The 24025-nt window shown below is 35.4% G+C and overlaps 1 protein-coding gene across 7 annotated transcripts in view; it reads right to left on the bottom strand.

The window, feature by feature from the left end:
- PIBF1 (progesterone immunomodulatory binding factor 1) overlaps positions 1-24025 on the bottom strand; it is a 124545-nt gene that overhangs the window by 2365 nt on the left and 98155 nt on the right. For 6 of the 7 annotated variants that reach the window (XM_042805805.1, XM_042805807.1, XM_042805803.1 and 3 more), the window contains exons 16-17: positions 21117-21201; positions 1300-1479 (exon numbers count right to left, since the gene is read on the bottom strand). In XM_042805805.1, coding sequence (XP_042661739.1) covers positions 1300-1479; positions 21117-21201 — 265 coding nt within the window. Of the gene's footprint in view, positions 1-1299; positions 1480-21116; positions 21202-24025 lie in introns of those variants that run through there. The other variant, XM_042805808.1, reaches the window with a different exon arrangement.

Below are 24025 nucleotides of genomic sequence, written 5' to 3'. Positions count from 1 at the left end.
CAGCTGGCCTTGTGGTGGGGCTACTCATCACATTTTAATCTCCATCTTTCTCTCATTTGGAAGATTTCAGTTACAAAAATAAAACTGCTCTATTTGTGCAAGGTTTTAAAATTCTAGAAATTGACCTAAATCGGCAGGATTAATAACTTATTTCCCCACCTATGAGGAAACCCTGCAATCTGCCCACTTTTGATTCCCTACTTCAAAGTCTGGAAAGACTAGAATTTTTCAAAGATAAATTGGTCACAATTTCTAAATGTGTTTTTTCTAGATTCCTATACCATTTCTATATCCCTAAACAAGACAGGACAGATTAAACACTGAAACCCTGGATCATCTACACAACCTAACAGCTCACATTTTGTCCCTGTTTTGGATCACTGAATAGCTCCGTTAAAGACAAAGTTTGGGCAGTATGATTTAGCAGGACCAAAAGGATTGTGGATGAGGCAACACTGGGTATGCTCGTGTTTAGTCTCATAACACTAAAGAAAAAAAAAAATACAGATGTATATTTGGACCAAAATAGCACATATGCTATGCAGTGTGGATACAACCAGTCTGCCCTAGAGAAAGACAGTCTGAAGAAGTGTAAATAAGAGTCATGATTTGTTTTGTGATTCAGCATTGCAACTCGGCTCTCTTAAATTTATCAGTTCAGACACAGTCACGGTCAGAAACTTCTAAACCATTTTCATGAAGCTTTCAAATACTAGAGGCACTAAATCTGAAGCATGCTACTAGAAGTATTTAAATTCAAGCATTTAGTTTCTAAAAGAGCAAACCAGGGCTTTATAATATTAAGTATCCTCAGTAACAAAAGTGATATTAATACTGGGCATGTAATTTTTAAATTTAGATACACACACACACACATTAATATACATATATACACAGATGTAAGTATACATAAATACACCTATTTTCTCACTCCTGCTCCTCAATATATATATATACACACATTCAACTCATATCTGATCGGGGTAGATTTAAAATTGTATACATAGTCTGTGGATCCCTTCAGCTATTAAAATTTTACTAACCACTCATAATATCATAATGGCATTTAAAAAAAAACCCCTAGTTTGCTGTGACCTTAAGATGTAGAAACCACTAAATAGGTAAATAACATCATAAACTATAATTTATCTCCTCAACATTGACCATTCCCATAAAGAGCCGCAAGTATTCAGCTGAATTAATTATACATCTCACTGCAGCATAAACCCACATTTTTCTTTATAAAAAGTGAGGAGAATTATCAAAAAATCTTATGGCACTTACTCTTACAGTACTTACAAATAATGTTGGCTTAGGTGTAAATACATTTTCTTCTTCATGTTCTGGCAGCAGTTTTACTGAAGGGTTTGATTTGTTTTTTGCAGTCACAATTTTTACATCAGTATGTGACTGAGGTAAATTTTGTTCATAGTGTTTACCATGTAGACTAATTAGAAGCTGTTTCATTGTGGCTAGTTCCTATAAAACCACAAAAGAACAATGCTAAGTTATTAAGTAAAATTACATTTGAACCTATTAAATATTCATTTATTAAAAATAAATTTATATTCACCAAACTAAATATGTAAGTGGATAAGTAAATCTAACAAGCATGAACATATAGTTACCATAGTACGATTACTAATTGGACACTAGTAAAAGTAAGAAAATAAAAAAGGCACATAGGATTTATACAACTCAAATTTTGTATTACTTAAAGGTTGTAAAAGACAACATTTACTGTGTAATAAGGAACACATTATATCTTTTAACTTAAGCTTCCATTTATTTTAAAAGAATTTTTTGGATTTTGTTTTGTCAGGCTGAGGGAGTTTACAAATCTAATTGGAATGACTGTGACAGACTGTACTTTCGAGCACTAAGTCTTGCACAAAAGTCTTATAAATACATTACCGGAAATATAGATGTGTCTTTATATCCAGATCATAAACAAAAAATCAATAAAAAATCTTAAGAGGACCTACAGCAAAAATAGCATCAGAGTGGAAAAGAAATTTTATGAAAAATGAAAGTTCCAACATGACAAAAGAAAAAAGTATACAGAAATGCAGACTATTTTGGATGTTTTAATAATTTACTTTCTAAGCAATTTGGATTAACTAAAAAAGTAACCTTTTCTTACTACTTAGCTGAACAAAACAGATTATTCAAAATGTACAGTAGAGCTAGGAAGGAAAAAACATAATATTTTGTGACTTTAACTGGACTTCTTTTGTCATCTTGCATCAAGTAGTACCCAACGTTCTCTCCACCCACATATAATGGGTGTAATTACTAGAAAACAAGTTACAGAATTTAAAGTAGTCATTATTATTATTTATTGTACTATTATTATATAGAGCATTCATTATTGCAGAAATAGAACAGCAAGGTCAGTAGAAAAGTCTTTCAAATTACATTTTAAGATAATTTTACATTTTTTTAACTACTAAATGTTTTTGTTTGCTTGCTTTCTACAAATACTGTTGACTTCAATAACCAATACTGTTAGTGTATTAGCATTCTGCATAATTAACATTCTATCTTATGCCTCAACCAGAACAGGGTAACTCATATTTGCAGCTGAATGACAAACATTTGTTATCTTACCTATTTCTTAATACCTGGCAGAAAATAACATTGATGCACATTCTATTCTCATTGCACTATTAGTAATTAATTAAAAAGCCCCCCTCAGCCTTTTAAAACATTCCTGACATATACCTTCTCTCTGTCCACTGCTGCCTTTAATACAAGTGATGAAGTTAAAACAATTATGTTGTTGCCTTTAAATTGTCCCACACTAACTTGCTTATATGAATGAACGTTACACTCCACAGAGCAGCTTTCTGGAGTGTACAAATTGTTCTTGTATATCAGTCATTTAATATTAACTATTTGCATAATTCAGCCATGTGTGGTGGCATGTTGAAACAGCATGACTGCAGAGCAGCTGTTTAAAAGGACTGCATAGTTGATGCCAACATGTTTTTCAAAGTTGTAAACTCTGCAAAGATGTTGCCAAAGCGACACATAGACAGAATTTCTTGATGAAAATAACTCAAGCAAGTATACAGCAAATAAATACACCATAACAGGAGATCAAATTGTACATAAACAATGTTATGACGTTAACAAGTGCTGTTCCTATACTTAAACTGTGTTATTCTGTGGACCAAATAGATGCGTGTTTAAACAAGGCAAAACCCCCAAACCATCATGCAGATTCATTTCAGAAACAGAGTTGAAACCTGTATGCGTAGGGTCAAATTCTCGTGTCAAGATCCACTCGGCAGTCAAAGGTCTTCTCTACTTCACAGAATGTGTCCTGTACTTGACAGCCCTGCCTGTTTTCAGACTTAGAGTAGGCCCTGGAGAGTCAGCTCTCACATGAGCTTCCCCTGTGACAGAAGAATTCTCTACTGTGAAGCTAGAGAAGGAATGACAGGGAGTGGGGATGACAAATTATCCCACAATGAATAAATTATTTTGGCATCGCAGACAAATTTATCATGAGAATTTAGCTAAAGTTGCCTTAATATTTCTTCTAAAATCCTTCCACATTTAGTGAGAAAGACCTTAACAAACTTGGCAAAATAGCACAGGGAACACTGAATCCAATAGAATCATTGGTATGTGTACTGCTAAACAAGAAAAGAAAATTGGCCCAACACATTTGCAAGAGATTTGCTGTTTTCAACCAAAGAAATACTGAATACAAAGCTTTGTCTTGAACTGCAACAATTTTACCCATCTCTTTAGATTTCTCTGCTTCTGAACACAATATTACTGTTAGCAAGCTACCATGATTCAAAAATATTTTCCAATCCTAAAGACTGGCAAGGTGGTCTAGAAAGCCTGCAAGGAAAAAGAAGCTTTGGAGATTGTGCTTAGCAGAAAAATGTGAACTTGTTCCAGTGTGAGCAGGACCCTGAGAAAAAAGGGGAAAGTGGGTATAGGGTTCAAAATGGATGGGAAGAATTTTTTCTGTAGAAGGACATGTATTATTTTCAGGATAAGCTAAGCAAAGGAAGATGTGAAGAAAACGGATGGTTAAAATTTTTATACATTTCTGCCTCAAGTCTATGGTCCTACGTCCAGGCAAAGCTGTGCAAGTTGTTCACTTACAGTATTCACTTCAGTTACTCAGTGCATTGTAGAAATGGTGTTGCTAAAGTTGTGCGTGTTCCAATTCTTCTGTGGAGGTATTTGGTCCTTGCCAGGTTGGCTCCTGGGTGTATAAGCAAGCCATGCTGTGCAAGATGTGTGTCATTGTGTTGAGGCTTCCAGGTCTGAGGGCTCTGGCTTTGGAGAGCCAGACAGTAATTCCTCCTGGGAGGCCTCTGAGTACTGAACACCTTCGTGTGGATTCACCCAGCTCCCCTCTGCGCTGGCCTTACAGCTTTGGTCTCACTGTCCCAAACTTTGGGAACATAAGCACCTGTTCCCTGCTTACACTATATTCTGTGGGGATATGTCAGTGCAGATACATGGAAAACAATGCAGTTAGCAAGAAAAGGTGTGTTAAGATGAACAAGGAAAAAGATGAAAGTATGTAGGTGGCACAAAAATACTCTTTATCTACAGTGAGTGTCACCCACACAAGCAGGTATCGGGGCTATACTCTATTACATATTTTGAAAGTCTGTCCACAGAAACCTGATGATTTTTTATTAAGGAAGCTAACCTGCTCTGTCTACCAGCACAAATGCCAAAAAAAAAAAGTAATGACTTGTGTGACACATCACGTGGGATTTAACTCAAGCTTATAAAACCTAAATTTATGTGTCTAAACTTAAGTATCTACACATGAGCTAGGAATCTAATTTTCCATTACAGACAGTACTCATTCAGAAGTGGACACCTATTGTCGACTGACTTGTGTTGTAACAACACTAGCCATATTGACTGGGCTGCTATTGACTACAAAGCAAAGTAAGACACCTACCTCACTGCAGACACCTCTATTTAGATACCTAAATTTAGTTGTCATAAGCTGAATCCATTTCTCACCTCACTCTCCTTATCGTTTACTTTTCTCAGCCTTCTGCTTCACCTAAAACAACTTTCATCCTGAATAGCCAATGCGCAATCATAATTCCCCTTGCACATATATTTGAAGTATCACATTTCTGTGTTAAGAAGAACTGCATTTTTGGAACAGGCATTCATACCACAGATAGTCTACTCGTTTTCCTAAACATACATAGGTTCATACTTTAGAACAATCTGACATCCTGTATTCCACTTACTTATGCATTGAAACTTTTGAATGCATAACCAGAGAGTAGCCAGAATTAAAAATAAGTGATTAGAATGAATGGACTGAGAACAATGGGAGCTACGTAGCAGGAGGTGAGGTAAGGTAACATGTATTGCATTGTAAATAGTATCAGAAGAACTTACTTGCTTATTTCCATTTATTTTTGGTATTGTAATGTCCAAGAACCTTAGTTAAAAATAGCAAAAGCAATTTTGCATACCAATACACAGAGAAGGTGGTGTTTCGATACAGAGAAAGGATAGGCACCAATCTTTTCCATGATGTTCATTAATAAATATGTTTTCTGTTTTGGGATTTTTCCCTAATTCTATCTTGTTAATTTATTAGGCTGAATGATATCAGTGCTATTGTTGTGGAACTCTTACTACAGTCTGCAAAAACTTTATATCATATTAAAATCATCAAGCTTTAACAGTGTTAAAGGAACCAAACCAAAGAAGTGTCAATCATTTTTAAAAGATAAAGTAAAAAAGGTAAAATAATTGGATGCTATCTGCTCATATTACTCATATTTTAGAAGAATGTGAGATTCTTATGATGATGTTTGATTTTGAAGCAAGTGAAAATTGTTCTTACCTGTTTATTATGGATAATTGAAATAGTACCTAGAAAAACGCAGACTGAAGAACAGGTTGGCAATATGAAGGATAAAATTTGATTCCTACAACTAGAAATGTGATAGAAGGTAGAGACAAGCAAATGCAAAAATAAGGCATGCAGCAGTATAAAATATATTTTGAGTTATAGATACTATAAAAGGGATCTCTATTAACGCTGCTTTTGCTGTCCTTGGTACATGATCAAACATACATGTACTAGAAAAGCATCTTAAAGTTTCCTAATTCAGTACTACAAAAATTCAAAATTAGTGTCATATTAAATATTATCACAAAATCATAACTTACATAATCAAAACAAACTGAAGAGGAATTGCCTGATATGGAAAATAATTGAGGCACAAAAAGGAATGCTATTTTATCACGCAAATAATTGATGAAGTATATGAAAAAACTGCCTAGATTAAGCACAATAGATATTTAACAAGATACTAATTCAATTTCGTTCCAGTGGATTGTCAACAAGTATAAGGATTTTTCGTCTTAGTGTCTCTCTCATGCAACTATAATCAAAGCAAGAAAGAACCCTCTTTGTGTACTCAAAATCTCGCAAAGGCACTTAACATTATATATGTATATAGTTATAATAAAAATGTAAATTTATATAAGCAGTTAAAATGATATATACTTATATATCATGCTCTGGAAACAGATGCAAAGTAACAGTCTCAAGAAAAAGAAACTGGCTTACAGGAATCAATTACATAAATGTCAATTCTTATGCTCTTATGGCAGGGATGTCTTGCACCTACAAATAATTCTCCACACAATGATCTGAAAAAAGAAACTTTACATAGATCAACCTGAACAGCTGGAAATGCTCAGTAGGAGGAGACATCTACCTTCCTGGCCTGAAAATAATTCATTCTGATTGTAAATTTAATGTTTTTTTCATATCACTAAAATAATCACAGAAGAAGCCAATGTGTGTCAGGTCCATCTGGCTCCTTCCTCATGTAGTAAAGCCCATGGTTACTGTACTCAGATAAATGTTGTCTAAAGCAAAAGTGACCCTAACAATAGCACAGACAGTTAACTGAACCTTTACCATGACAAACAGTGTTCTACTTTTAGCTTTACATGTAGAATTTATGATTGTAAACTTCACCTTCGATTAGAACTCCATTTTGAAGCAGAGAACTTGTATAGTGGAAGCTGAACAAGAAATTTCTGTCCTAGAAAATGTATCAGGTTCTGGCAGAACCACTGAATTTTGATGACAGACAAGTGTTGCCAGAAAGTAAAACAGCATAAATTCTCAGTAAAAGAATGGCAACACAGAAAACACACTAAATAATATGATTTTTAAACAAGAGAACCAATTTCACTGACAAAATCAGAAAAATCACCTGAAGAAGGGATAAAAACAGAGGTTTGCCTCCCTCAGAGATGCTGATCAAAATTTAAGGTCTCTCAGGATTTGTGAGTCAAGAACTAAAATGATGATTTTAGATGTGTGTCCCTATCCCCTATCTGTAAGCCTTCTGTATTGTTAGAGGAAAGCATGTATATTCAGGACCTCCTTTGGAAAACTTGTATTCCTCATTTTAAGTGCCATATGGTTCCCATGTGGTTAAATTATAACTCAAAATAAAAATATGTATCCAGTCTGGAGAAACTTGAGAGATTACAGCACTCTCTTTACGTCCAAGAACAGCTGAGTGTACAGCTCACCTTGTATAGAGGGGACCAGACAAAAAATTGCTTCACAAGAGACTTAGTGCATTACACCTTGAGTCCAGAGACTGGACTCTTCTCAATGTGGGAGCCAAATAGTAGGTTTGAGTTTAGCAGTCTGGTGTCTGTTCTGGCTACATTAACTTCTAAAATAATAACAACAACAAAAACAATAGCTATAACACAACATGCAAGTGAGGGAAGACAGCCATACTGTGATGAAAAACATGTTCGTGTTAAGTCAATGCAATCTGTCTTCACATGCACATACCCTCCCATCTAGGCAGCTATTGTAGTCTTCAAACAACAAGTCAGCACAGGGAAAAGCAGAGTTCAGAAAATGAGGTTATGGGCATGTTAAAGAATACCGATTTGAGAAACATAAACCGGCATTTAAGAATGCTATATCCATTTGGTAGTGCTTTGTAAAGAGCACATTTCAGAAATGATTTCTCAGTCTCTCAAGAACTAAAAGTTCACATTCAATATACAAATGTTTGTGGGAGGATCCAGAGAAAAAAATTAATAAATTTATACTTCCTATAGCTCCTTCTGGAGAGAATGTGATCTCAGTCTGGAAAAGGGTAGGGCAGGGTGGTTCAGAAGGAACTGTCTTCACAGTTTTCTGTCTCAGGGTGTTCAGTAGGGTCAAGCTTGATGGGCATACAAAGTGATGGGTAGAGAAAATACTAAGGATATTGCCCTCTATGAAGTCCGTGCGTTCTCTTACTTGGATTCCTCTTAGATTCCTACTTAGATTATGTGAAAGTAAAGGTGCATTAAAAATGAAGTTGTGTCATTTAACAGCTGATATTAAGATGGAGAGGGATCTTTGTAAGAACTCTGGTCGCAGTTCAGCTTTGGAACATGTGACTGGATAGTTGGTTGTACTTCCTCACATTGACCTTTAGATATCTTCAGTAATAATATTTATACCTAGGCAAACTAGCTTGTCTGATTCCTCTATATAGCTGTTGGTGAGAAATTAATAGGTTACAATTAATTTTGCCAATTTTAGATGAGGATGTGCTAAATCACAGCATAATAGTGTCTGTTTTGCTTTTCTGACTACAAATCCATAGATGATTTTCAGATGTAGACATCTACACTAAAGATTTTTAAAATTAGGCAAGATCCACCTTGGCTACTTCTTCACTTGACTTCACAAACAACTTCTCGGATCGTCTTTACACTGGTAGTTCACCAGTTAAAATGGAGGTAAACAGAGCCTTCTATACAGGTTGTTGGCATAGAGCACCAAGTTACTGACATGCTTCTGGAGAACAGACCAGAGGACTGAAATAGAACCTGGTTCCATCTTTCAAAATATGCAATGACTTGCATACAGCACTTTAAAGAAAAAGTCTGAATATAGTACTCTAACTTTGGAGTGCACTTAAAGAAAGGAGACGTATCTGTGTCATTAGCAAAGAATGAGACTCTCGAGCAAAAGTAGTATCTAGAATGTCTCCTCTTTAGAAGTACTGACTATTCACACACAGAATTATTTTAGAACTTTTCTTCACGGGTTTTATTTCTGCCAAACAGCTAGAGACACACTGCAGAAGGGCTACAGCCTATAACCTAGAATGAATTATTTGTCTCCCTTTTTTGGCTGAAAGTAGGAAAAAGACCAACACTATTAGCCCAGAATTAACAACACTGGACATTAATATTAATGATGACAAAGTGTGAAAAAGTAGAAAGACACTACAGAAGCTCCATTTTGACATGACAGCAAGATGAAGCAAATGGTAAATCAGTCCATTCCACTATATATGACTGCAGATGAAGAGGATGCAGTGGCACAAATTATGCAAATTCAGCTTCAGCAGAAGAATGCTCTGGGCTTGTGCCTATCAGGAGTAGAACCTGCATGCATAACTGAGCTCAAAGAAGAGTTTAACAACCATCTATGCAATTAAGAAAACATCACAAGTCATGCTTTAATCCCTCATGTAAAGCAGCATGTATTTGACATAGTTGCATCCTCAAATGCGGCTGTATTGGAAATACGAGAAGTCAGCAAGAATTCTGGTGTGAGATTTGCACATATGGTCATCTTAGGCACATGGACACACATTGTACAGCTGGAAACAGGAAGACAGTGTGAAATGTCCTGATCAAACAAATGAACCTGATAACTGGGTGGTGGAAAGATGCCAGACCATATGTAGGACGTTGATAGCTTCTCTGCACTACACTTAATTCAGTTCTCTATATCCCAATATCCCACTGCATGTAAAAACTTTAAATGAATTGACAGATATCTGACTATATGGGTCTACAAACTACTTCCAGTTTTATAAGGTGAATGAATTAGAACTGTGGCAACAATAAAATGGCCCAGTCATTGCAGTGAACGGCTTCTGTCTTTTTAGATACATAACAATCTCTGCCTATTTCAGCTGTATCTTAAATTTGTTCCTAACAGTTAAATCTTTATAACTTCTTAGGAAAAATAGGAAATAATTTATCTCATATTTCAGAACCTGAATGTCAAATTCTGAAGTTTTTTTCAATTTTTGTATTGAAGATCAAAAATGTATTTGCAATTATAACTAGGACTAAATCCTCAAATATGTTTTTAAGATGAGCTATTGTGACATTCATTTACTCAAATTCAGCTTAATAAAAAGTATGCTTTCTTGAGTAAGTTCTACTTTCAGGAAACAGATGCTGAAAATGCTAATATGTCAAAACAGACTTACTCGCATAAATTATATAGAAGTTCCTGTATTTTCTGAGAGGGTAACGCTTTAGTTTGATTCTCTCTGTCTTTGGTATTTCCTACAAAGTATTTGAACTCATTTTCCACTTGGTAATATTCAAATGCTAACATAAAGTGAACAAAAGTAACATTTTTACACAGCTGGATAAGCAGCAGAATGTGATGGAAATATTCATAGCTAATACAGGAAAAATTAATATAACAGAACATCAGTTAAATGTTCAGAAAATCTGAACAATTTCTGATTGTTCAACAGCCAACAATTTCTTATTTAAATGTTTATCACTTTAACTGATTCTGGCTCTTTCAGAAACATATAATCTAAAATACACATGCCAGTTCCATCCCATAATCCATAAGTAAGTTGCATTTTGCCTATGAAACTTCCTATTTCTGAGAGCAAAAAAATTATTTATATTTGACATATTAACTGACATTACTAAACCCTGTGTTATTATCATGGTCTCTAAGATTCTAAAAATGAAAATAAATAAATTGCTGAGGAGAAATCATCATTTAGTACACAATTGTTTAGAGTATACCACTGTGAATGGAAAGATAATTCTTTAAAGAATATATATGAAAACTAGTAAGATGTTCTGAATAATACAGGTCCAAGAAAAGAATGAATGTACCCAGCTGTTAAGTCCTTCTTCCTAAATTCAGTACTATTTGGAATTTAAGTTTTATTAAAGCTTGACAGCAACAAAATAGATAACAAAAATGAAAAATACTGCTTAGGAGCATATTTTTCCTTGTAAAAAATGAGCCAGAAACTTCTCTACACTCGTTTAGCAATGTAAATGTCACTTTGTTTCTTCAAGCTTTAAGCTGAGAATAGCTCCGGGGCTTACTTGTGATGCAGAAATGTCCCTGTAATCTACTTAGAAAACATGCAGAACATTAATAGAAACTAGAATCTTGGAACATAAACGTAGCATAAGAAAAATGATAATTACTCTGTGGCTTAACATTTTAAAAGAGAGCTAAGCATTGTACATCAGCATTTTTTTATATATAAAACAAGTTGCAGCACATAGATGAGCAGGAAGTCATTCACTATAGAAACACAAATAATTTTGACATTATCATGTACAGCCTTTTACACAGAAAAGAAGGGAAAGAGGCAGAGCTAGAGATTGTTTGAAGGCACCTGTTACCAATCACTTCTTTTCAGTTGTATCTTCCCAACCCCTGCAGATACCCCTTCCTTCCCCTCTCTCCCAACAAAGCAGTTTTCTGCTTTTATCCACTAAGCTTCCATCCCTGATTAAACACGTACTGCCCTCCCCCTTATGAGTCCAAAGCTTTTTACGAGTCTCTGAACTTCTCTCTACCTCTGTTTTTTGCAGATGGCAGCTGTTGCTAATCTTTAGGTTCTTAAATCCAACACATTGGCTTTCTGTCCTAGGTTACTTCTAGTCAATCTTCTTCAGCATAATTTAATTACAGCTAAGGACAGTATTAGCCATACTTTAAAGCATGACTAATAAAGAAATGCTGAAAACTCATCTGGAATCCTCAGGGTCACTGCTGAGATGGAATGAAACTGTGGGCGTAAAGAATTCAGCAGTGAGGGGCATTCCCCAAGGGGAACACAAAAGTAAGAAAGATAAACATGAGAATATAGGAGTAACTGGTCAAAGTAAGGTAAAGCACAGATACTTCAGGAGACCCTGCTTCTCCTTAAAGGAGGGAAAGAAGAATAAAAGAACCAGTCTTTTCTTTCAGAAAATTTATTATAAACCCCTGCCACACACACAAACCCATCACTGTGGGCCAGATAATGGGGTAACTATTGAGAAGTAGCAGGGTTTTGTGCAGGATTCTGACATGAGATGAATATGTGCAAGCACAGAGACTGCTAGATTCTCAGACACTGGAAACATTAGAATTTTGGAACAAGGTCACAGAATTGCAAACACTTCTGATAAATCACATGCCCATGTTTAAAGTCTAACAGTCATCAAGATTTATATAAATCCTTGGGAACCTTATCTTGGTCATTTATAGAAGGTCTCTGAAAAACTCTTAGAGCCATTACTATACATATCCTAACAGTACTAATTAGTAGCTGTTCCTCCTGCTTGATCACGTGGACCTTAATCTTACACACATTTGGAAAATACATTTGGCAACCATCTATTAAAAAAAAACAAAACAAAACAAAAAAGAAGTCAGATTTTCTACATTTTAAAGATAATAACTATTTTCTGTTAACTTCACCTTTCTCTCTCATTTGTTCTGTCTTTTTCACTATTCTCACTACCAACACAATGCTGCCTTATGTTTATCTCCTTTTCTTGCACACCATCAGATCCTCTGTTTTCTTGGACAAAATAACTTTTAATCTCATTCACATAAGAGCACCAGCCTGATGTGAATATTTTTCTCTTTTTTTTTCAGAAAATACAATATAAAAAAAATATAACCATTCCACAGTTAAAATTAAAAAATCATTAGATTTCATTTTTAAGACACTCACTGGACATTGGAAAGTGGCCTTTTTCAGGAGATGTGGATTAAAAAATGAATGTAAATGTAAATTCTCAGAACAATATAAAGTGAAAATGTAATTTGATTGTGAAACTACTTCCAAATTACAATCAGTTCATATACAAGATGACATAGAGAAAAGAGTTACTTTGTGTCTACTTAGGAAAAATAAACACTAAGGAAATTTTCTTTTCAGCTTTTGAACTGAAACATGTAAGGAAAGAATGGCTGTGATTAAGATACTGCATTAGGACACGTGAACTCTTAACCTCTAACACTCTGGGGAGTTTTGGGCAAACCACCATTTTTTTCATTGTGATTGTTGCTTCTGCAAAACAGGGGGAGTGATACTTTCCTGCTTTAAGTTGTGAGGATAACATTTGTGAGGTGTTCAGTTACTATGATGAAGGCCAGAGCAATATTCAATTACTAAATAGGATTATTTTGACATATTGTTAAGAAACCGTGAAAACCTTGAAAGGGGGAAGAGATTAGGTTTACTCATAAATGTTGAGTTATACATTAGATTTGAAAAGTTTCCCACCTGGCAATTGGAAAAGAAGTTCAACGTAAGAGTCACTTAGGCAATTAGCATTTTAATATTAACCTGATAGACTATTCTCAGCAAAAAAAGCTCAGTAAGAGTTTTTTTATACTTTAATATATTTTTAAAACAATAGGAGCTTGCAATGGCTAACCTGAATAAATTTTAACCTGGTCTAGTTGAAGATTCGTACCAATTCAGGTACACGTATTTAGACAGATTTAGTACTCAATTCAACTAGAGTGACACAGTAATTTACTGACATAAGCTAACCTGATTGAAGTAAATAAACAGCAATCAAACCCCATGTGTCTCCATCCATTTAACTGACTGATATCAAATAGGTTTATTTAAACTACTACTACACATTTTCTACTTTGTGCCATAGCAGATAGCCGGGGCCTGGTTTCTGGTTGCTAACTTCACCTGAAGAGCTCTGGCACAGTAACGCATGAATGTGTCAATAAGGCAGGTGACTGGTTCAGCAGGTTTACATTCTATCACTTGTATGCACAGCTGCTAATGTACCACAAGTGCACAGATGTGTAAAGGAGATAAAATATCAGCAGCTTTTCATATCTTTTTAACCAGTATATAATATTCATGTGCTGATAACTAATCATGTCTGCATAAACAATTGTGCTATAGGAAATGAATGAGTATAATAAACAGCCTCCATTTGTACAGTTTATGTCATAAATTTTACCTTTTTATTTCTTATTATAATTGTTTCACAATATTAGTTTAACATTTATAGATTAAAAATTATTGTATTACCAGATTGCATTGCACACAGGTGATTTCAGTTTTAAAAGAAATATAGAGTAAATTAAGTTAATGCCCTTATATTCAGATAAACTGAGACTGATCTTAGCACTTAGAGGAACATCTATTTAAAGCCTTCTATTGGTGTCTCTTACACCACTGTATCATTTTTGTTTCTTTACATGCCTCCTAGAGTATGTCTATTTAAAACATAAAAAGTATTCCGCCATTTGTTATACTTGCTCTGTTTTTTTTTTATCCCCCAAAATACAATGGATTATGAACTCCACATAAAAAATATAATCAACAGTTTGTTAATTTTCAAGACTTTAGAAGTCAATTTCTACACTCTGCAGTTTAAATCAGAAAAGCTAAAATGGTTTTAATTGTCCACATTACTGGTTTTCTTTACTATGATACATCTGCATCTTTAATATCTGAAGAAATAGTACAATGCCATGCATCAAAGCATTGCAAATTTATAACCTCTTAAATGTAACCTCAGAAAATGATTACTAAAACTTCTTGCCAAACATCTGAGTGCTGACAGACTGCCCTTCCAACTTTTCATCTGCAGTTTGCAAGCCAATGGATAAAGTCTAAAATTGCACTTCTGATGTTCCAAAATACTAACAACTGCATCAAGCATGAAAGGCAATGGAAGTGCCAAGATCACAGAGCTCACGGTAAATATTTCTTTTAGTCAAAGGCTGACTGTTGGAAGAGAAGGAAAAAAAAAAAAAAAAAAGGCAGATAAAAGGAATCACGGATCAAGAGCTTCAGCTAAAAAGATTTAGTGGATTCATCCCACTTGACTTTAGCACTTAACAGAGAATTGCACTTTGGAGCCTTCAAGTTATAGATTCCCATTATGTGTACAAAAGCATAAAGTTTGGATGCAGATAAAGGATGGCACAGAAGCTTGGTGTGCTATACTCTGCAGTTTTGGACACAAAATGCCCTCTTTTTCACAGGTAAGTAACACTGACATATAAATATTTCCACTTGCTCTTTTCCTTGCTGGACCCTTCCCAAAGGTGATTCAAACTGCTAACCTAACAGGCAGCAATTCACTTTTGTGGTTTTATTTTTTGGTCAGGTTAGGTTTCTGCTTAGTGATCTGAATGGTCTCAGTGCAGCATTAGAGATGTGCCAGAGGAGGAGGGAGGAGGAGAATCAGGACCAAAGAGGTAAGGCAGTGTTATAGCTATTGGGTCAACTTGGGCGTAATGTATAATTTCATCTTGATTTATGCTTTGAAGGAACATCCTTCTTACTTGTGCCCCCCTTGACTATACAAAGATACTAAGGCAAACAAGGGTCCAAATCTGGGGATAAATGCTGAAGCTGGAGTGGGAAGAATCAAGACCACAAGTCTTTATTTCTGGTGTAGTTATCCACAGTGAAAGACAGATTGTCAAAAGTGTAAAGTTCAGCTGATTAAAAAGAGAACACAGACTATAAATAATAAAGCAAAAAAAAAAATCTGGATTTGAAATATCCTTTTATAAAAAAACAAACACTGTTTACTGGAAGGTTATTAAATGGGAGACCCCATTGTTCCTCCAAACAATGTTTTATGCTCTTCTGGTGGATCTGGAAAAGCAATTAAAACCCCTGTTGGTTATCTTGACAAAACATATAAAATTTCTTAGTCAGAAAACAGCTGAAGAATTTGGCTGTACTAACTGTACTTGCTGTCATGCATTGAGGGGTTTACAAATGGCATCACAATACTGTGTACCCCAGTTCTTTCTGATACCTCAAAGAGGGCAGCTGCACTAAGAAGGCTCTACTATGAACCTCTAAGAACGTAATCTCAGCATGATGCTGGATACCGATCATTCACGATAATGCCATTGAACTCTGTCTCAGATAGTCAAATTTGCATTTATCCATATGAAGAAGATAAGAAATTTTATCATACCAGCTGATTCTCAATGATCTAAATGAGAAGCGGGGTTAAAAGTTTTCCACATTCATTTGCTAATTAATTAATAATAAAAAAAAAAAAAAGGAAGTAAATAGCAGGCCAAGAAACAATTAAGAATTTGAGCCAAGAATATAGCCTAAAAAAAACCACCTTCAACTTTTCTCCTTCATGGATGGACCCAACCTTTTAAGAATGTGTATGGTCAAGTGACCAATTTTCACTTTAATTCCCCACAGCAAAATATAATAATCATCATCATCAAATTAGTTGTCTACATATTTTGAAATAATGAAGTATTTTATTACATGAATATCTAGTGTAATTTTTTTCTTGTGATAAAAGAGCTCACATATATAAATTCTTCCAAGATTCAGAGTTTGATATTTAGCTTCTTTCTTCCAAAACATGAAAAGGGAAGTAAGATTAAGCATGAATGTAAGTTCTTTATTTAAGAAGTGTATAAAATGCTATAATTACCTGCAAAGCAAGCATTATGAACCCATCTGATATCACAAGGAGATAAAAATAAAAAACCCCAACCCCTCAAACTCTAACATTTCATTAAAAAGAGTTAATACAGTCTGAGACCACACAGGCTGGAATCCCATAAGTCAAAATTGTATACTTACTGAAACATGTTGCTGTAAGACATTATTAACATTGTTTTGGCATTTTGCTTGTACTTTTAACATACCTAAACTTAATTTTATGTTAAATATGAATATCTCGGGTTTATCTATTCAAGAACTCTAATGTTTTTACTTGCAAACATGAGAGCAACAACATGATTCCTAACAAGACATGACAGCTTAGTATGTGCAATGACAAAACAAGACTGATAGTAATCACATTACATGATAGCATGTACAGAACACAAACCCATAATTCATATTTTTTCAAACTGCATAAATCTGTATTTACAGACTGCACGTTACTTTTATTTAAAACCATATACCTTGTCTAAATGAAGTTAAGTCTTTACTACACCAAGAGTAGAAAATTTGGATTGTTTTTTTTGTCAGCAGCGATAGTTACTGTGAAATTGTGATGTTATTGCACATTTAACTTTTTTATTAAGATGGCAAAAAAATTTAGCTGAAGACTAGCTCACTGTAAACTAAGCTGTCCCACCCTGTACAAAGATTTCAATACATGAGATAATTGCCTTTTCGAGAAGTTAATAAACTGTGGACCTACTGGAAGAGATCTGCATTAAAAGTAAAAAATAAAAGGCTGCATTCAGAATAAACAGAAATAACAAACGTTAAACATACAGACACACATGCACAAAAAAGCTACTTGTTATTTTCATACATTTTTCCTAAAACAACTTCAGCATATATTTTGTGTTTCTTAGGGGTTTTTGGTGCATTGCACTGGCATTTCATAATTTTATTCCCCCAAAACACACAACTTCTAATGATTCTTTTTCATTATTTATATCCTTTTGTGCATAGGTGATTTGAAAAAACATTATAATTGTTAGGTAAACCAATATGACAACGTTCTGGGTTCGTGCGTGTGGTGGGGTTTTTGGTAGCGGGAGAGGGGCCTACAGCAGTGGCCCCTGGTGCGAGAAGCTTCTCGAAGCTGCCCCAGCTCCAAGTTGGACCCACCTCCGCCACAAGGATGAGACAATCAGTGACGGTGGCTGCGCCTCTGTGATAACATATTTAAGAAGGGGAACTGCAGAGGAGGAGTGGGAGTTGTGAGGAGGAGACCTATGCAAATGCTGTGGTCAGTGGAAGAAAGGAGGAGGAAGCGGAAGGTGTGCACTGGTGCAGAGACTCCCCTGCAGCCTGTGGTGACAGTGCAGGCTGTCCTCCTGCAGCTCATGGAGGTCCATGGTGGAGTAGATGTCGACCTACAGCCCGTGGAGGACCCCACGCCAGAGCAGATCACTGTGCCTGAAGGAGGCTGGGACTCTGTGGGAAGGAGAAGCCCCGCTGTTGTAGTTGGGCCCTGGGAGGATTGAAACACGTGGGAGGGACACACGCTGGAGTAGCTCAGGAAACGCTGCAGCCCGTGGGAAGGACTGAAGTCAGAGAAGGTTTGTGGAGGACTGTCTCCCATGAGAGGGACACCATGCCGTAGCAGGGGAAGAGTGTGAGGAGTTCCCCCCTGAGGAGGAAGGAGCAGCAGACTGACTAACCCCATTCCCTGACCCCTGCACCACTGTGGGGAGGAGGTGGAGGTATCGGGAGCAGAGCTGAGCCCAGGAAGAAGGGAGGGGTGGGGGGAAGGTGCTTCTAAGATGTGGCAATGCTTCTCACTGTCCTATTCCGTCTGTTAAGTGGTGTTGTTAGTGTCTAAATTAAATTTATGTTCTTTTTCTTCCCCTAAGGAGCTTGTCTTGTGCCCATGACTGGAATGGGTGAGTCATCCCTCCCTGTCCTTATCTCTATTCCTAAACATTTTGCTTTATTTTCTCCTCCCCAGTCCTGAGGGGGAAGGAGTGAGTGAGCAGCTGTGTGGTGCTCAGTTGTCCTCTGAGCGAAAACCACAGCCTATTTTTAACAGATAAAAAAATAAATTTGACTAAACAGTAATAATTTTGGAAATATTTGCTCAATTTCTTAACATCCATGGTAGGAAGAACATTCAGGATGAAGTCTGTTTCAGACTCAATTATTTGCTTTCTTTTTTATAAAGCCTGCATCACTCAGCCTTGTTTCCACTGTTGGCCACAGTTTGAAAATTTTAAGTGGTGGAACAACACAAAGAAACAAACTGCTACATATCAGGACTAGTTGATGCGGGTACTCAGAGGGACTAATGTTGTTTGGATGTAAACAACTTCACCTGGCTTTGAGGTAGAAATTTTATAGTTTTCTTACAAAACATTGTTAAGTTTTACCTTTAACACTTTCTACTGATATTAATCATCTGCAATGCATGTTGGTTGATATGACACTACTAAAACTACGCACCCAAGGCGTAACTACTTTGAGACCGTAACTACTTGGCAGCAGTACTACTTGGGAGAGAATGAGTAGGAACAGGAAATTTTAAAAGAAATTCATTTGAAATTAGCCTGCCAAGGGGCTATCATATTGGAAATTTAGAAAATTTACTACATGTTTACACAGTTAAGTCATGTTTCCTCATAGTATTTTTGTATCTTTCATATAATGATACGACAACGCATTAATATAATGCTAAGGCTTATAAATTATCTAGAAATGTTTTATATGTTTTCTGTTACATTAAGAGAGACCAGTGGGTTTCTCATAAATAAAAAAATCACAAAAAAACCAAAAGAAAAAAGCAAACCCAAATATAACCCAAACCGAACACTCGCTGCCTTCTTGGTCTTCAATTTGAAATTTAAACATACGATGTGGATGCAGACATCAGAAAAAAGAACTATCAAATGATTACTTTTGATGCACCTACAGATGATCCTGCCAGGTGAAAGACATCTGCAGTTTGGGGAAGCATTCTCAATTACTCTCATCTGTAACTAGACTATTTTAAACTCTCTGCATGGAACTTCACAACTATCAATAAATTCAGAGAGTTAAATGCAAAAACTATTCTAGGAGGAAACTGCATCAAACATGCAGAGTAATTCAACATAAAAAGTAAACAACTGGAGAACTTGTTTTCTGTTTAATTTTAAGGTGTTTGTTTCACCTTTGGGATCTGCACTCAGGGAACAGGATTAGTTCAGTTTTCACTTAAGTTGAGGCTCACATCGACTCAGCTGTTAGTGAAATTCTTTTGTTTTAGTTCTAACAAAAAATGGTCAGCAGAGACAAACTGGTTTGGACCAATTCATGACATGGGTTTTGGTTTACTGATATAAGAAGGGAATTTGGGGGAATAGCAAAGAAAAGAGAGAGAGGAGAACAGTTTTGGAGGTGGAGTGAGAGGACTTCAAGAGATGCATGGATACCAAGTTTTCTATGGAAATAATGGTTTCAGAATGAGTGATAATGCAGGACAATTTAGGGGAGTTGTAGATTCCTTGAAAGGAATCTCATCTTCTCCTCTCTTCCCTGTCAGAGAACTGAAAGGATATTTTCAGAGAACTGTTGATATGATGACTCTATAATAATCTTTCTGACCAGGTCATTGGCTAGTTAGGTCCCATCACTGCATACATATAACTTGTGTTGTTTTTCCTTACATCCATTATTTTTGATCCATTAATGTTGCATTCTCTCCGCAAATCCTTGGCACATCATTCAGCAGCTCTGGGAGATCATTTAATGGCTGCTCATGGTCAGCTTTTGGTTTTATATCTTCAGTATTTTGTAGCTTCAGCAAACTTTTCGTATTACTATTCACCCATTTTTCAGATAATTTGTGTATGGGACTCCTTCTGTAAACTTCATTTATTTCTATCCTTTGTTTTGGGCATTTAATCTGCAGACAGATTTTCTCTCATATTCTATTACATGTTAGTCTCTTAAGATTGTTTAGAGAGAAGTCTTGACAAAAGTCTTTTAGGAATCCCCATATAGAGCATTTATGTCTAAATGGTAAGATTTTGCATACTTTTTGGTCTGAAAGTGTATTCCAGTAGTATACTGACTCCTTCTTGGATGAAACTCTTGTCTGGATGAAATCTGTGCTAGTACTGTTCCGTTTCCTCTCCCCAAATCTTATTTTGGAGTTGAAAAGAAACACAGCTATGTGTACTGGAAAGGAATTGAGCAATGTTTTGTCCAGGTTTTTGGTCTCAATAACTGGGGAGTAGTGCGAGACCCTGGGGCATACTGTGGCACATGCAGGCCTTGCAGATTACATGTGTATCAATTCCATCACCTTTATCTAAATACTTGTAAAATGCTTGCGAAAGCTAAACACTTTGCAAGGCATGTCTGTTGTATGCATAAGGAAAGGAAGAACAATGAGACTAAGTCGTGAGAGAGAATTTAGCAACTGAGTGTACAACTGAGAGCTTCCCCAGTGTCTAACAGACAAGATCATCTGTGTTTCTGAAAACACACACAAAAAATCTCAACAAATCAAACCAAATTAAAGCAATTTTTTCCCATGGTTTAAGGCTGAGAGAAAAAAAAAATGCAGTTACGGTAATAATGCTAAAACAGGAAGATTACCTCACGGTGATTTAGAAGTCTCTCCAAATCTGCTGCCATTTGATTCTTGACACGCAGCAAAGCTGTCTTTTCTTTATTTAAAAGACTAGTAAAAAGAGGATAGGAAATGCAATAATAGCAACAGATAATCTCTTTTAATCTTGTATTCTGGCTGAAACACACATTTTTTTAAAGCTAAATACTGGCAACAATTAAAATCTGCTCAAGTAATTGTATCAAATGATCCTTCTCTATGTTCAAGCCTCAAAATTTTTATAAATGGGCCTGAATGTGCTGACACCTACAAAATCTTATTTTAGTCAAATAGAAACACTATTAAAAATATTGATAAATATTTTGGGTTAATCAATTTATTGGGTTTTTTAAAAATTATTCTCTGAAGGGTAATTTATCAGAATCTTTTATTATTGTCTCTTTGTTTCTTCTAGGCAAAATAAGCTCTTTTTATAAGCAAAGACCCTTTATTTCTACACTTTTATATCAAAATGTGGATTTCTGTGTTGTATGTAGCACCAGTAGCAGCACACAGTGTTCTCTCAGTATCACCTATTTTTATACTATTGTATGTAGTACTTTGAAAATAACAAACACAAGGAAGAACAATATCCAGCTCTCCCTTTTAGCTGTGTAGTTTCTGAATAAATTATAAATGTGTTTTTGCCATTTTTTATTTTATAATCCAGGATAATGCACAGGATCAAGTTTGTCCTGTGAACCAAGTATAAAAACTGTTTTAGCGTGAAGACATGCTTCTATAGCACAATGTTGAGTTTAATTTTAATTGTTTGTTTTCCTAGTCATAGAACATGAACATTTGAAATGTTCAGCATACACATGTTGATTCCAGGCAGCAATTCTAATATAATTAAATGTATCTTCATATTTAGACCCAACATCAGTTTCCAACAATAAACTTCAGACTAATGCATGCATAATGCCAGTGTATAATCTAGTTTGTTAAAACAGCCATAGAGATTTTCTTGGAAGATCAATGTTATATATGCCATGATCATGATTTAACTAAATAGGTTGTACAATATAAACTATAACATAAATCAAAAACTACGCAAAATGCAATTCTGCATATGGAGTGTAAATATGTGATACTGAATACAGGTCAGGAGTTCAAAAGCAAATGCATTAAAATTTTATAAATGGAATGAAGCAATTACATATGTTGTAAACACAAATTATTTAATATTCCCACTATTTAATCCAGAAATGATCAACAAAATAAATCAACCTTTTCTTTAATTCGCTGTGTATCATCTGCTTGTTTCAAATAAGCAACATCATCCCTTGCCCTAGAGATTTTCTGGCAGCTCCTTGCAAGCTCTGTACTGTAAATTATGACTGTTAATTCCTTCTAGGCATTCATTAAATCTCAGAAAAATTGTATGCTTTGGCCAAATTACTTAGCTTTCTGAGTTATTTAAAAGGAAAGTAGTAACATTTATGAAAAGCTACAAAGATATTTTAATATTTTCAATAATTTTATTTTCTGTGACATTTTTAATCATGATGAAATTGCTGTACTATTTTTTTCCTGCGTTCATGTGTTATAATTTACTGATATGTCAGTTTTTCTTGGATTTCTGTACTTCCTAACAGCATAAAGCAATCCTGTTAGAGAATGACTCACAAACTTATTAGAGGAATAATAATAAAAGTTCCTTTATGCCTTAAAGAGCATACTGAATAAGCATAAACATCAGTGTTCATGACTAAACCAGAAGTTGATGTTCAAGGTTCGATTTAATCTACACAACAGAACTTATTATAGTTATATCTTCTGAAACAACACGACATTACTGATCCATGTGTCATAATTTTCTTTGTTTATGGTCAAATATAGGAATTAGACTGCTACGTCATTCAGTAGCACTTGATGTGTTCTCTTTCACATGTATCAAAGAATTAACAAAGCACATGCAGACTTCAGATTTAGTAGTTTTGCAATAGTTATGCTTTTTCATCATTGCAGATAGAAGGAAATAATTCATATACTTCTGAAAGAATACTGAAAAAGAGGCATATATACATTTCACAGAGCAAGAAAACAGTTTCCAGATACGACAATAATAAATGCACACCTGTAATGACCAAGTAAAGCAAAAATACCTTCAAAAGTTCAATTTTGGAAAGAAGACTGACCATTCCAGTCCCTGCTATGAGAATATTCTCAATGGGCATCTTGGATATCAGCAGTCAAGGAGGTTCTAGCTTTAAACTAACCTATACTTCCACCAAAAGCTAATTTAAACTAATCCAGTTTTAATTGGAAATGTAACAAATCAGAGAGCAGCTTTACAGTTAATTTCAGCTGACCTAAGTGAAAACTTGATGAAAGATCACCCTCCCCTAACCACAAATTGGTAACCTGCTCTCTGCATTGGTACTAGAAAATTTCCAACCAGATCAGTAGGCCACTTCACCGATCTGGATGAAAGCTGGAGTCTTTTTAAAGGTAATTTTTCACGTGGACCACCAAAACAACTTGATTTACCATGTGCAGTGGAAAGGCACAGCTGAAGGTAAGGATGAGACTGCTGCATTTAGTGACAGAGTGCCTCAACTGTCTTACTATGATTCTGAAATCACAATATATGAGTCTAGACAAATCAGTTTCTCACACCTGAGCTCGAGTTATAACTTTCATCTGAAGAGACGAGATCTCCTTGACCATCTTTAACCACAGTTTCAAGTTTTCATGATACAGAGATGTATTAAAGTACTAAAGTAATAAACATTAAAAGGAAATCTTCCAATGACTTGGTCTGGGGTGAAAAAGTGAACACTTAGGAGAAATTGATTGTGTCAAAATGATCTAATATCCCTGGAGTTATCGAAGAGCACGAACGGCTGTTTTCACACTGCAGGGCAAGTGCAGACCATGCTGTGCTCCACAG

The sequence above is a fragment of the Tyto alba genome, unplaced genomic scaffold (genome assembly GCF_018691265.1).
Source record: "Tyto alba isolate M040663 unplaced genomic scaffold, T.alba_DEE_v4.0 Super-Scaffold_45, whole genome shotgun sequence".
Lineage (NCBI taxonomy): Eukaryota > Metazoa > Chordata > Aves > Strigiformes > Tytonidae > Tyto > Tyto alba.
The sequence above is the reverse complement of the archived record's forward strand: the minus strand, read 5'-3'. Positions and strand labels throughout refer to the sequence as shown.